At 47.6% G+C, this 15,947-nt stretch overlaps 1 protein-coding gene across 1 annotated transcript in view; it reads left to right on the plus strand.

Moving 5' to 3' along the window:
* igsf21a (immunoglobin superfamily, member 21a) overlaps positions 1-15,947 on the plus strand; it is a 337,456-nt gene that overhangs the window by 163,547 nt on the left and 157,962 nt on the right. The window contains exon 4 of the mRNA XM_038822152.1: positions 4,357-4,475. Within this exon, the coding sequence (XP_038678080.1) occupies positions 4,357-4,475 (119 nt within the window). The remainder of the gene's footprint in view (positions 1-4,356; positions 4,476-15,947) is intronic.

A 15,947-nucleotide genomic window follows, 5' to 3' on the forward strand; every position in this document is an offset into this window, starting at 1 on the left:
TTTTATCAATATTCCAATCGTCATTGATTCTCTAAATTTTCTTCACGGTGCTATGAGTTGCAAGTAGCATTTCTCTACACTCGTCACTCTCACTGTGTTAAAAGCAAGGCTGGCCACTCGGTCTCTTACTTTTTCGCCCAGCCTCAAATTGCTTGGTTTGCTCCATCCCTCCTCGATTGCTGTGTCCTCCTCCAATATTCAGGCCTTTGGAGCTTGGCAACACCAGAAATAACTTCCTCGCGTTCCTTTCCTGATGGCTTCTGTACTGCGAGCCATGACCTTTTAGATCAGAACATGTGCTTCCACTTTGCTGGCCAATGATCAGTTTTCTGACAGCCAGCTTGGATTTACCCATGTTTGCGCAGTGTGTTCAGATTAATTCATGCTGTCTACTTAGATTGACTTGTACTGTGTACTTAGGTTAATTGATGGAATATGTTTAGCTTGACTTGTGCTGTGTACGTTAGAATGACCTGCAGTGCAATAATATATATCACAGCAGTTTTTAGAGTCATAGAGCGAAATCTAACGGCCGCGTCTAACTCGGGACGCAATATGGCCGGTTTACGTGGCTCGTTACACCTCGCAAGATCTAGGGGATTTTGGTGGACGTTGCAAACTGGATCCTGCCCACAATGGACCGGACCTAAATCTGTATATTAAGTGCACAGGCGATTGGAGGCCTCCGGGCGGTCAGCCTCTGGGCAGGTTAGCACCCTGGCACTGCTGATGCCACCTGGGCACTTTGACACTGCCAACCTGGCATCCTAGCATTGCCAAGGTTGGATTTTGCTAGGGATGGGGCACGGGGTGCTCTGCCCTTTTGAGGTGGTTTGAGAAAGGCTCGAGAACCCCCAACAGGTAGGTTGGGGTAATGGGGGGGGGTTGTTCGGGGGTGGATCACATTTAAAAATGGCGCCCCCATATCTTCCTTAACTGGCGAGCGGAGCTCCTCCACCAAAGCCGTCCCCGCCGAAGTCCCAAAAAATCCCAGAGTCCCATTGGATAACGGGGTTATTCCTGGCGTCACAAGCACTGGGAAACACCCCATTAAACCTGTCCAGAACGGGACTCTGTTTTTTTTTTCATTAAGTTGCACTCATAGAGTTTTACAGCACGGAAAAAGGCCTTCGGCCTATCGCATCTGCGCCAAACTATTCTAATCCTATTTTCCATCACTTGGCCCATGGCCTTGTATGCTATGGCATTTCAAGTGCTCATCTAAATAACTCTTAAAAAGATGTTAGGGTTCCCACCTCTACCACCCATTCAGGCAGTGAGTTCCAGATTCCCACCACCCTCTGGGTGAAGAAAGTTTTCCTCGCATCACCTCTAAACCTCCAGTCCCTTAATTTAAATACATGCCCCCTGGTTATTGATCCATCCACTAAATGTTCCTTCCTATCCACTATTTCTATGTCCCTCATAATTTTATACCCCTCAATCAGGTCTCCCCTCAACCTTCTCTGCTCCAGGGAAAACAACTCCAGCCTAACCAGCCTCTCTTCATAGCTGGAATGCTCCTGCCCAGGCAACATCCTGGTGAATCCTCTCTGCACCCTGTCCCGCCTAATCACTTCATTTATATAGCGTGGTGACCAGAACTACTCACAGTACTCTAGCTGGGGCCTAACCAGTGTTTTATACATCTCCATCATAACCTCCCTGCTCTTATATTCAATGCCTCAGTTAATAAAGGCAGGATTCTCATCAGCCTTCTTAACCACTTTATCTACCTGTCCTGCTGCCTTCAGAGATCTGCGGATTTGCACACAAAGGCACCTATGATCCTGTGTACTTCCTAGGGTCTGACCGTTCATTGCACATTTCCTTGCCTTGTTAGTCCTTGTTAGTTGTGGAATCCCAATTAAAATCAAGGAGTTGGGGTGTGTGTGTGTGTTTGTGTGTCTTTTAATATTATTTTCAACATGATGTAAAAATCAGAATGTGTTCAGACCGATGTTCAGCGTCAACACAACTCCTGTACAGCCTCATCTCTGAAAACTCATATTCAGGTGACGCACCTTGGCATTGATGTTTCTTTTCATTGCGCCTGGGTAACACTTAGGCACAGTGAGGCAGAATTCGTGTGCGGAGACATGTTGGAGTAGGTCTCCGTCCCTGCTAAAACTAGCCAGGGATCTGGGGCAATTATTAAAATGGGTCTGTGTGCCAACCAGATGCAAGATCAGCATCACAATGGTTGGAGAGTGGTTGTTGAATGCAGAGAGGGTGAGTACATTGGGAGGGCGGGGAGGTTTCTTGGGAACACCTCAAAAAGGAAAGAAAGGGGCATAACTGTAGGCCTCTCAAACCTTCAGATCTTCTCCTGTTGTCATCCAGTCCATTCCCAGTACAAAGCACCACCAGGGGGCTACCAGATGAGTGGCCACACCCTGGTGTAGGCCAAATAAAATTGGCTGAATGCTTGCCCTCATAGGGGCAGCTCCCTTCCAGTAGGCTGAGCCATTGAGGGAAGGCCCAAGGGGAAAGTGAGTCCTCATACCAACGCAGACAAATGATTGGCGGGAACCCAAAATGCTCTTAGAATTGTTTAGATCTCAAGAAGGGATTACCTAATGATCTACAGGAGGCGCTTGGTCCTGAAACAAGGAAAATGATGCAGGTTCTTGGCTGAGGCCAACAATGAAGCTCCCTTTGATCAATAAATATATACAAACTGCCAACTGAAACAAGCACTTATCCCCACAAATACCAACAAGAATAGTCAAAGGGTTGTGTTTGTATAGAGCCGGAAATATAGAACAAATTAGGATGGTTTATATATTTTGTACACAAAAGTGACCTTGTGGAGCTGTGTAATTTGTTTTCAAATGAAGAATTTGACCTGATGATAAACCTCACCTTAACCTAGAGCCGCAGTTGATAAACTGGCAGGCAGCCAGGTCGGAGAGTCGTGCATGGGTCATCCAATTTACTGGTTATTCACATTAGTGAACAAAAAAGCAAGGGTGTCCAATTGAGCAGTCCATGTCATCTCTTGAGTGTCCCAATTTGCCACCCTACAGAATGATTGTCTATGCTGGGAGCACAACTTTTGTGATCTTTGTCCCTTAATAAGCGTTGGTCCTGAAAAGCTCCCCCTGATTCGCCACCGATTTGACACAAATGCGGCAATATGTGATTCCCCAAAATAATGGTTAATGAATGATTATACTCATTAGCAGCACTCAAAAAAATAAAAAAAGGGCTTGCATTAATATAGTGTTTTTCATGACCTCTGGGCATCTCAAAGCACTCTACGGCCAATAAAGTACTTTGGACGTGTAGTCACTGTTGTAATGTCGGAAACTCTCTGTCTGGGTGAACTCGGTCATGTATCTAACAAATTTAATTCTTGATCATTTTGCTTTAAGAAAGTAAAAGTTGTGGACAGTGGTATATTGAGTCGACACTGGCCTTTCGTGATTAACTCCTGGCCGTGACTCAGTCCGGACTGATGGAATGGAGGCTAGCGTGGGTTAGCACAGGGCTAAATCGCTGCCTTTGAAAGCAGACCCAGGCAGGCCAGCAGCACGGTTCAATTCCCGTACCAGCCTCCCCGAACAGGCGCCGGAATGTGGCGACTCGGGGCTTAAGTAACTTAATTGAAGCCTACTTGTGACAATAAGCGATTTTCATTTTTCGTTTCATTAACTCTCCTATGTGGAACAATTTTGGTCATCTCAGTCCAGATCCTCTCAGTTCAGTTGACTAGTAATGAGCACAAAAGTGACATCGTCCTTGGAAAGGACACAGGTCCTCGGCGATGGGAAATGGAAAAGTGTCCCATTGCCGTGCAATATGTGTTACTCACGGAGATTGGTTGCTGAACTACTAGTGGGGATCCTCTTATTCTGCACTCATGCTTTGCCTGACCTGGAAATGTCCCAGGCTGAAAATGCTCCATTTTCCCCAGCGCTTGCATTTTGATGATCACAAAGCCCATTGAAATAAATAGAGTCACTTTGTTATAACATTCAAGTGTGACACAGACTGACTTTGGTGTGAAGGGATCACTTTTAGTCCACAACTTTGTATCCCTTTATAGACCAGACTTCCTTTCTATGATCCAGACCATGAGAAACTGTAAATGTCATAGTTATATTCAATCCACATGAAGGATAATTACACACCCAGCATTTTCAGTGGGGAGTTATCCTCACACGAAGCACAACTGAGCCTCCAATGTCCTAGCCCAGTTTTAACCTGTGCTTCCTTCGAGTTGGAGAGCAGTTTGGAGAATTTCCCGTATTGTATTTTCATACCAAAGCGTGACTGAATCGTGTCTCTGTTCAGTGAAATGTGCCTAACTTCTTTTCCACTTATTGTTTTCTTTTTTTTCAACAAAAACAGAATTCCAGAAGTCCGTATTTTGGATAATGGGCCTTTCGAATGCCATGTCGGGATCTATGACAGGACAAACCGAAAGAAGTTTCTGGAAGCATATGGTCATGTCTTCCTTAATGTCATGTGTAAGTTAACAAAACTCAATATTGTTTTTGCTATGCGTGGAAACAGTCAGAGCTCGGGAGGATTTCTCTGTGAGACGAGACATCTTCTGTGGGATATAGATTGTACATGGTGGGCCCTCCTCGGAGTGAGTAGGTATATCCATTGATTGCAATTTTGGAAGGAAGAACATGTTTGAAGATTAGTACTGCAGGATTGTGGGCCCCTTTCAGCATGACTGCCCACCTCACTACCAATCAGGTGGTATTCCCACTGGATCAATGTATCAGGCCAGAATTCCCAAGAATTTGTTGCTTTGAAAAAGAGAAAAGGCTTGCTTCACGCAAAAGGATGGAAAACTTGCATTTATATAGCATCTTTCACAACCTCAGGACATCCCAGAATGCTTTCCAGCAAGGAAAGTACATTTTTTTGAAATGTAGTCACTCTTGTGGAGGTCTTGTGAGGCAGTAGGTAAGGTCCTTGCCTTTGAGTTAGATGCTGCAGTTTCAAGTTGCACTCCCAAGACTTGATGGCCAAGGAAGGTGTGTTCATAGCACAGCCAAACAGGTTGAGTATCAATTTGTAAATCCTTCCAACACATGTTGAGTGTGGGAGAGATTCCCAGTCAGCCATCTGGAGACGGCAATGACAAACCACTGCAGTAACTTGCCAAGCCATGGGCCAGCTCAGAAATCCATGGCTGTCAATGTCCTCTGATGGCATGGTACCTGAGCAAGAGAGAGAGTCACAGTTGTAATGCAAAAAACACAGCGGCCAATTTGTGCACAGCAAGATCCCACAAGCAGCGCTGTGGTGCTTCTTTTTATTAGTGATGTTGATTGAGGGATAAATATTGACTCGATAACTCCCCCATTCGTCTTCGGAATAGTGCCATGGGATCTTGTATATCCCGCGGAGAAAGCGGAAGGGACCTCAGTTTAATGTCTCATATGTGGAGTTTGCATGTTCTCCTTGTGGGGTTTCCATCAGGTGCTCTAGTTTCCTCCCACAATCCAAAGATGTGCAGGTTAGGTGGATTGGCCATGCTAAAAAATGCCCCTTAGTGTCCAAAGATGTACAGGTTAGGTGGGGGTGAAGGGTTATGGGCATAGGGCTGGGGTGTGGGCCTAGGTAGAGAGCTCTTTCAGAGGGTCAGTGCAGGTTTGATGGGCCAAATGGCCTTGTTCTGCATCGTAGGGATTCTATGGAGCACCTCCCACAGTCCTCACTCAATACTAGATTATATGCAGAAATCGTTATTGTATGCTATTGAGCTGAACATCACACTGTGAGATAACTGTTGACTTGGCTGATCGAAGCTAAGCTGAAACGCAACACTTAATGCAAGCAATGGGCGCTGGCTTTTGATCTTTTTGTGCTCAAGAGGAGTCCAAAGCAAGAGGCATAAAGAAACTTATTTTATTTCAAAGTAAACTCTATACACAGTACATTCATGGTCCCAGCCAGGACTACTAGCTCGGCTCACCTCTGGGTCAGCTTTTATGCTGGAGTCCATCTATTAAGACCATATGACATAGGAGCAGAATTAGGCCACACGGTCCATCAAGTCTGCTCTACCATTCAACCATGGCTGATATTTTTCTCGTCCCCATTCTCCTGCCTTCTCCCCATAGCCCCTGATCCCCTTATTAATCAAGAACCTATCTATCTCTTGTCTTAAAACACTCAGTGATTTGGCCTCCACAGCCTTCTGCAGCAAAGAGTTCCACAGATTCTGGCTGAAGAAATTCCTCCTCATCTGTTTTAAAGGATCGTCCCTTTAGTCTGAGATTGTATCCTCTGGTTCTAGTTGTCCTACAAGTGGGAACATCCTCTCCACATCCACTCTATCCAGGCATTGCAGTATCCTGTAAGTTTAAATAAGGTTCCCCCTCACCCTTCTGAACTCCAACGAGTTCAGACCCAGAGTCCTCAACCATTCCTCTTAACAAGCTCTTCATTCCAGGGATCATTCTTGTGAACCTCCTCTGGACCCTTTCCAAGGCCAGCCCATCCTTTCTTAGATACGGGACCCAAAACTGCTCACAATACTCCAAATGGAGTTTGATCAGAGCCTTATACAGCCTCAGAAGTACATACCTGGTCTTGTATTCTAGCCCTCTCGACATGAATGCTGCATTGCATTTGCCTTCTTAACTGCTGACTGAACCTGCACATTAACCGTAAGAGAATCATGAACAAAGACTCCCAAGTCCCTTTGTGCTTCTGATTTCCTAAACATTTCCCCATTTGGAAAATAGTTTATGCCTTCATTCCTCCTTCCGAAGTGTATAATCTCACACTTTTCCACATTGTATTCCATCTGCCACTTCCTTGCCCACTCTCCTAGCCTGACCGGTCCTTCTGCAGCCCCCCTGCTTCCTCAATACTACCTGTCCTGCTACAGATCTTTGTATCATCTGCAAATTTAGCAACAGTGCCTTCAGTACCTTCTTCCAGATCATTAATGTATATTGTGAAAAGTTGTGGTCCCAGCACAGACCCCTGAGACACACCACTAAGCACCGGTTGCCATCCTGAAAAAGACCCCTTTATCCCCACTCTTTGCCTTCTGCCAGTCAGCCAATCTTCTATTATTGCCAGGATTTTACCCTGAACACCATGGGCTCTTAATTTATTCAACTGCCTCCTATGCGGCACCTTGTCAAAGGCTTTCTGGAAATCTAAATAAATCACATCCATTGATTTTCCTTTGTCTAACCTCCTTGTTACCTCCTCAAAGAACGCCAATTGATTTTTCAGATATGACCTCCCCTTGACGAAGCCATGCTGACTCACCCTATTTTATCATGCACTTCCAAGTACTTCGCAATCTCATCTTTAATAATGGACTCTAAATTCTTACCAATGAACAAATTCAGGCTAACCGGCCTATAATTTTCCATCATATGCCTCCCTGCCTTCTTAAACAGCAGTGTTACATTAGCCACTTTCCAGTCCTCTGGGACCCTTCCTGCCTCCAGGGATTCCCCTCAGCCAGAAAGCTCATATTGTACAAGGCTCATTGGGAGGCTAATTGCTCCATCCACGTAGGTCTTATGTGGGCTATGATAGTTGCAGGTTCAAGTCCCATTCAAGGACTTGTGTGCATAAATCTAGGCTGACACTCCAGTGCTGTACTGAAGGAGTGCTGCAAATTCAGAGTTGCTGCTTTCAGAAGAGGTGTTAAACTGAGGTCCTGTCTGCCCCCTCGGGTAGGGATGAAGGTTTCCATGGCTCCATCTTGGAAAAGAACAGGAAGTTCTCCCTGATATCTTGACCAGCATTCATCCATCCATCAATCAACATCACAAAGAAACAGATTATCTGGCTTTTGTTGCATTCCTATTTATGGACCTTACCGTGTGCAAATTGTCAACTGCATTTTCTTTACTACAACAGCGATTGCACCTAAAAATACATTGGCTTGAAAGCATTCTGGGATATTCTTAGAATGCGCAAGGTAGTGTATAAATGCAAACCTTTCTTCCTTCATTTGATTATGGGTGGCACAGTGGTTAGCACAGTTGCTTCACAGCTCCAGGGTCCCAAGTTCGATTCCCGGCTTGAGTCACTGAGCGGCGTTTGCACTTTCTCCCCTTGTCTGCGTGGGTTTCCTCCAAGTGCTCCGATTTCCTCCCACAGTCCAAAGATGTGCAGGTTAAGTGGATTGGCCATGATAAATTGCCCTCAGTGTCCAAAAAAGGTCAGGTGGGGTTACAAGGTTACAGGGTTAGGCTGGAGGTGCGGGCTTAAGATCGCTGCTCTCTCTGAGGGCCAGTGCAGACTCGATGGGCCAAATGGCCTCGTTCTGCACTGTAAATTCTATGATTCTTTGATTCTATGACCCATACCTCACTTTTTCACGGAAAGAAATGATCCCATCAATCACCGAATCTAACTGTCTCTTGAATGCCACCACCAAACACATCTTCCCTTCACTCCCTCTGTCAGCATTCCGCAGAGACCGTTCCCTCTGAGACAATCTAGTCCACTCCTCCACCATACCCAGTACCTTTCCCATCACCCATGGCACCTTCCCATGCAATCGCAGAAGGTGTAACACCTGCCCCTTTACCTCTTCCATGCTTAACATCCCAGGCCCAAAACACACATTCCAGGTTAAGCAGCGTTTCACTTGTATCTCTTCCAATTTGGTCTATTGCATTCGCTGCTCCCAATGTGGTCTCCTCTATATCGGAGAGACCAAACGCAGACTGGGTGATCGCTTTGCTGAGCATCTTCGGTCTGTGCGCATTCAGGACCCTGACCTTCCTGTTGCTCGCCATTTTAACAAAAGACCCTGCTCCCATGCCCACATGTCTGTTCTTGGCCTGCTGCAATGTTCCAGTGAAGCGCAACGCAAACTGGAGGAACAACATCTCATCTTCCGGTTAGGCACGCTACAGCCTCCCGGTCTGAACATCGAATTCAACAACTTCAGATGATCAGCCCCACCTCGACCCATTTGTTTTCATTTCATTTTAACTGTCTTTTACCATTTCTTTCTTTCTTAATATACATTTAATTCCCCCCCCCCCCCAATCTTATCCACCTTTCCTGCACCTTTCTCCTCTTTGCTGCCCCCTTCCCCTCCCCCCTCACATACAGTTCATCCTCTGTTGTTAGTTTCCCTGCTGTTTGACCTTTCACATCTTTTGTCCTCTCTGGGAACTGCCATTAACACTCTTTCCCCTTGGTATCTGTGGCTATTAGCACCCGGTTTCCCTGGGTTTCTGTGGCTATGAGTCATCTTTCATTCTTACTCCATAGTATAAATATTTCCCACTTTCATAGAATTTACAGTGCAGAAGGAGGCCATTCGGCCCATCGAGTCTGCACCGGCTCTTGGAAAGAGCACCCTACCCAAGGTCAACACCTCCACCCTATCCCCATAACCCAGTAACCCCACCCAACACTATGGCAATTTTGGACACCAAGGGTAATTTATCATGGCCAATCCAACTAACCTGCACATCTTTGGACTGTGGGAGGAAACCAGAGCACCCGGAGAAAACCCACACACACACGGGGAGGATGTGCAGACTCCGCACAGACAGTGACCCAAGCCAGAATCGAACCTGGGACCCTGGAGCTGTGAAGCAATTGTGCTATCCACAATGCTACCGTGCTGTCCTTTCTGTCTGTTAGCTTTGACAAAGAGTCATCCGACTCGAAACGCTAGCTCTTTTCTTTCCCTACAGATGCTGCCAGACTTGCTGAGATATTCCAGCATTTTCTCTTTCGTTTCAGATTCCAGCATCCGCAGTAATTTGCTTTTATCCAGTGTCTTTTGAATAAGTTTAAGTTTTTCTGAATGGTGTCCATTCAGATATTAATCATTCTCTGAGCAAGAGCATAGAATTCCTACAGGCAGAAGTTGGCCATTCGTACCATTGAGTCTGCACCGACCCTCTGAGAGAGCACCCGAGCTAGGCCCACTCCCCGCCCTATCACCGTAGCCCCTCCTAACCTGCACATCTTTGGACTGTGGGAGGAAACCGGACGACCCGGAGGAAATCCCACGCAGACACGGGGAGAAAGTGCAAAATCCACACTGACAGTCAGCTGAGGGAGGGAGAGCGGGTCTGAAAAGTGCCAACATCGCTATAATGTGCTGACGTTTGTGCGGCTGGCCGAGAAACATCTGCCCGAGGGTGGGGGGGGGGGGGGGGGGGGGGGGGGGGGGCAGGAGGTTGGCCATGGGGTCAGGGTGGGTGGGCACGGACCATCATTGCTGCAGCCTGCAAGGCAGCCATGTGGCTGCGCGCTTCACTTACTGGTGAACCTAGCACTATGGGTCATATGGATGCTTCCCAGGCCACCCGCCCAGGTACCCTCTGGCCCCAGCCAATCCATCACAGGATGGATGTGCTCCAGCGCAACCAGTGCCATCTTCTTGGCTGGGATGAGGGCGTGTGCGGAGTGGGGTACTTATATGCAGCTCCTGCTTGTCAGGCTCTCGAGTGCCAATCCCGATCCCTGACAATCACATGTCAGCGTTCTTTGGAATTGCACTACTTCCATGTGGTATCTGTGCTAGCCCATTATGATGTCCTGAATTGCCTCAGGACCGGCGCCGCTTTCCTGGCTGTAGAACTCGCGCAATTCAGTCCCAGCGTCAGCACTTAGTCTCTGAAATGGAGCATCTGGCCCAATATATCTTCATTGCCATCCACCCAGAATGTACAGTTTTCAAGACCATACAATAGCATTGAGAATTATTTTAAAATCATTGGAAAATTTTGAATCCTTTATCGAAAGAAATCCTGAATTCAAACTCCTCATTATTGAGGTACCGTGAAGGGTGATCTTATTGATCCTGAGGGGACTTAAGAGGGTAGATACACAGGAGGATGTTTCCTCCTGCAGAAGAGACTAAAACTAGGGAGAGGCGGTCTCTCTTTTAAGACAGATGACAAATCTTTTCTTCCAAAGTATCTTTGGTGTGTGGAATTCTCTTCCCCAGGAAGTAGTGGAGGCTGGGTCTATCAATTTACTCCAGGCTGAATTAGATAGATTTTTATTAGAAGCAAGTCAAGGGATATGAGGGGTAGAGAGGAAAGTGGAGCTGAGACCACAGCCACGATTTTATTGAATGCTGGAGTAGGCCTGAAGGGCCAAATGGCCTATTCCTGCTCCTATGTTCTTCTCATTGATATGGACCAAAAAACCGAAGGGAAAATGATGTTGTAAACTTTGAAGCGCAGATTAGTTTTGAAAACAAACAACCTACCACATCGAATACATATTCTGTTACTATAGGCTGGTAAAAATGTCAATAGTTTTGGATCAATATGAACATCTACTGAGCTAATGCTTTTGAAACCCAGCCAAGCATTCACAATGGAATAGCTGCCATAGCTACGATTTCTAGCTGCATTGACAGAATAGATATCTATTCCAGGTAGAGTGCCAGTCAATCAATGGAGGGGGAAGCAGATGCAGACCAGTTTTCTATCTTCAGAAGCGGTGTTTTTTCTAAACAGTCAGATCAGCTAGTTCAATTAAATCAGAGTACAAAAATAAGACCGCAGAAGACATTTAAACAAAATTTTATAACTACGTGATTGTCCTTTCTCCATTGGGAAAATACAAGTTGAGCATCCCTATCCGAAATTCCAAAAACTGAAAAATTCCCAAATCCGCCTTTTTTTTGAGCACCCTACACATGCGTACTTCCCAATGCACGCTGCACATAAGCAGTTCCCAATGTTCTGCAATTGCACAGTTCCCAACATGTGGTGCACATGCTCAGTTCCCAACATGCATCACAAATGTGCAGTTCCCAATGCACATCGCACATGCATAATTCCCAATGCACGCCACACCTGAGCAGTATATTGGGAAATCCCAAAAATTCCGAAATACACAATCGGCCCCAAGCATTTTGGATTGGATTGGATTTTGTTTATTGTCACATGTATCAAGGTACAGTGAAAAGTATTTTTCTGCGAGCAGCTGAAAAGATCATTAAGTACATGAAAAGAAAAGGAAATAAAAGAAAATACATAATAGGGCAACACAAGGTATAAAATGTAACTACATAACACAGGCATCGGGTGAAGCATACAGGGGTGTAGTGTTAATGAGGTCAGTCCATAAGAGGGTCGTTTAGGAGTCTGGTAACAGCGGGGAAGAAGCTGCTTTTGAGTCTGTTCGTGAGTGCTCTCAAATTTTTGCATCTCCTGCCCGATGGAAGAAAGTTGGAAGGGTGAGTAAACGGGGTGGGAGGGGTCTTTGATTATGCTGCCCGCTTTCCCCGGGCAGCGGGAGGTGTAGATGGAGTCAGTGGATGGGAAGCAGGTTCGTCTGATGGACTGGGCTGTGTTCACGACTCTCTGAAGTTTCATGCGGTCTTGGGCCGAGCAGTTGCCATACTAGACTGTGATGCAGCTAGATAGGATGTTTTCTATGGTACATCTGTAAAAGTTGGTACGAGTTAATGTGGACATGCCAAATTTCCTTAGTTTCCTGAGGAAGTATAGGCATTGTTGTGCTTTCTTGGTGGTAGCGTCGACATGGGTGGACCCGGACAGATTTTTGGAGATGTGTACCCCTAGGAATTTGAAACTGCTAACCATCTCCACCTCGGGCCCGTTGATGCGGGCAGGGGTGTGTACAGTACTTTGCTTCCTGAAGTCAATGACCAGCTCTTTAGTTTAGCTGGCGTTGAGGGTTAGATTGTTGTCGCTGCACCACTCCCCTAGGTTCTCAGGCTCCCTCCTGTATTCTTACTCGCCGTTATTCAAGATCTGGCCCCCTATGGTCGTATCATCAGCAAACTTGTAGATGGAGTTGGAAACAAATTTTGCCACAGTCGTGTATGTACAGGGAGTTTAGTAGGGGGCTACGTATGCAGCCTTGCGGGGTCCCGGTATTGAACACTATTGTGCAGGAGGTGTTGTTTATTCGTACTGATTGTGATCTGTGGGTTAGAAAGTCGAGGATCCAGTTGCAGAGTGAGGAGCCAAGTCCTAGGTTTTTGAGCTTTGATATGAGCTTGGCTGGGTCTATGATGTTGAAGGTGGAGCTGTAGTCAATAAATAGGAGTCTGATGTAGAAACGCACCTTTGCACCCAGGCGGAAATTCGGCCTGTTGATTTTGGATAAACTTGTTTCATTCCACTTTTTATTCCTTGTACACCTAAAAGCCCACCCTTATTTGCCTTTTCACAAGGTTATGTATAATTGGAGGCAGCAGGGAATTTGTAGCGTTCTTGCCTCTGAGTCAGAAGGTTGTGAATTCAAGCTCGGCTCAGGCCCTGATAATATTAACTTGAGTCAACAGTGCAGGGCTGAGGGAGTGCTGCACTGCCAGAGGTGAAACATTGAACCGATGCCTTTGTCTCCTTGTGCGGGTGGAATTCAAAGACAAAAAGAGCAGATGAATTCTCCTCGAGTCCTACACAATATTTCCTCTCCAGCCACGAGGTGCCCAATACTGTAAGACAAATAATCCGTTTGCAAAACATGAAACACGGAATTCTTTCCGATTTGGTTTCAACTCAGGCTCAACCTGACAACGCACATCTTAATTGTTCTATTTGAGCCTGAGCTGAGTTGCAGTAATCCATTCATTACTGAGCTCATTTATCTCCACTCGTATTGCAGTGCGCACCTTTACCACCCCACCCTCAGCCTTACATTTGCTGGAATGATTTTCTATACTTCCATTATCATCAGTTTCAAAGCCCAAATCCACCCCCACCCCCCCCTCTTTCGTTCCCCCTGCCATCCCCATCACCTTGGCAACCATCTCCTCTCCACCCTAGACAAACTTCAACACATCCAGGACTCTACGGTGCACATCCCGAATACATGGAGCCCTTCTCACAGGCTTCCTTGCTGACCCCTACTAAGGTGTCCGTCTTGTCCCAGTGATGATATTCCTCCTACCTGTATGAGAGACGGTTGTGAGTTTGTGGAGCTTATAACCCAGGCAGACACTTCAGTGCAGCACCGAGGGAGTGCCATTATGTCGGAGGTTTTGTGATTTTGATTAGAGGCTAAACTGAGGCTCAATCTGCCACCTCAGGTGGATGTGATCGACCCATAACACTACCTGAAGATGAGCAGGGGCCCGGCTTCATTCTTCAACCAACATCAGTAGAATCAGCTTATCTGGTCATTGTTGTTTCTGGGACCTTTCCTTGTACAAACTGGCTGTCACATTTCTCTGTATAAACTGTGACTATAGTCAGAAGTGTCTTTCGGCTGCAAGTACTTTGGGATATCCTGAGATTGTGAAAGGCTCTCTATAAATGCAAGTCCTTCCTACCCGTGAGTTTCCTGTCCTCACTATACATTGAGTTGAATAATCCTCTTCATTTACAAATTGTTCACTGCTTCACGCACCTGTACCTCACCCCACCCTACCACATCCTACCCTACTTCACCCCACCCTACCTCACCCCACCCTACCTCACCCCACCCTACCTACCTCACCCCACCACACCTCACCCCATGCTACCTCGCCTCACCCGACATCACCACACCCTACCTCAACCCATCCTATCTCACCCCACCGTACCTCGCCTCACCCTACCTCATCCCACCCTACCTCAACCCATCCTATTTCACCCCACCCTACCTCACCCTATCCTACCTCACCTCACCCTACCTCGCCTCACCTCACTTAACACTACTTCACTCCACCCAACCTCACCCCACCCTACCTCACCTCACCTCACCCTACCTTACCTCACCTCACCCAACCCTACCTCACCCAACCCTACTTCACTCCACCTACCTCATCCCACCCTACCTCACTTACCCCTACCTCACCTCACCCAACCCTACTTCACCCCACCCTATCTCATCCCACCCTACTCATCCCACCCAACCTCACCCCACCCTGCCTCACCCCACCCTACCTCATCCCACATTACCACACCCACCCTACCTCATCCCATCCTACTTCACCCAACCCTACCTCAGCTCACCCAACCCTACTTCACCCCACCGTACCTCATCCCACCTCACCTCACCCCACCCTACCTCATCCCACCCTACCTCACCACACCCTACCTCGCCCACCCTACCTCACCTCACCCTACCTCACCTCACCCTACCTTGCCTCACCCTACCTTACCTCACCTCACCCAACCCTACCTCACCCAACCCTACTTCACTCCACCCTACCTCATTCAACCCTACCTCACCTCACCCAACCCTACTTCACCCCACCCTATCTGATCCCACCCTACTCATCCCACCCAACCTCACCCCACCCTACCTCACCCCACTCTACCTCATCCCACATTACCACACCCCACCCTACCTCGCCCCACCCTACCTCAACTCACCCAACCCTACTTCACCCCACCGTACCTCATCCCACCCTACTCATCCCACCCAACCTCACCCCACCCTACCTCACCACACCCTACCTCATCCCACCCTACTCATCCCACCCAACCTCACCCCACCCTACCTCGCCGCACCCTACCTCACCCCACCCGACTTCACCCAACCCTACCTCAACTCACCCAACCCTACTTCACCCCACCGTACCTCATCCCACCCTACTCATCCCACCCAACCTCACCCCACCTCATCCCACCCTACTCATCCCACCCTACTCATCCCACCCCACCTCACCTCACACTACCTCATCCCACTCTACCTCATCCCACCCCACCTCACCCCACCCTACCTCATCCCACCCTACCTCATCCCACCCCACCTCACCCCACCCTACCTCACTCCATCCTACCTCGCCCCACCCTAACTCACCCGAACCTCACCTCACCCAACCCTACCTCACCCCACCCTACCTCACCCCACCCTACCTCGCCCCACCCTAACTCACCCCAACCTCACCTCACCCAACCCTACTTCACTCCGCCCTACCTCATCCCACCCTACCTCACCCTACCCTACCTCGTCCCACCCTACCTCATCCCACCCTACTTCACTCCACCGTACGTCATCCCACCCTACCTTACCCCACTACTACCTTACCCAACCCTACTTCACCCCACCCTACC

This window comes from Scyliorhinus canicula, chromosome 16 (genome assembly GCF_902713615.1).
Source record: "Scyliorhinus canicula chromosome 16, sScyCan1.1, whole genome shotgun sequence".
Lineage (NCBI taxonomy): Eukaryota > Metazoa > Chordata > Chondrichthyes > Carcharhiniformes > Scyliorhinidae > Scyliorhinus > Scyliorhinus canicula.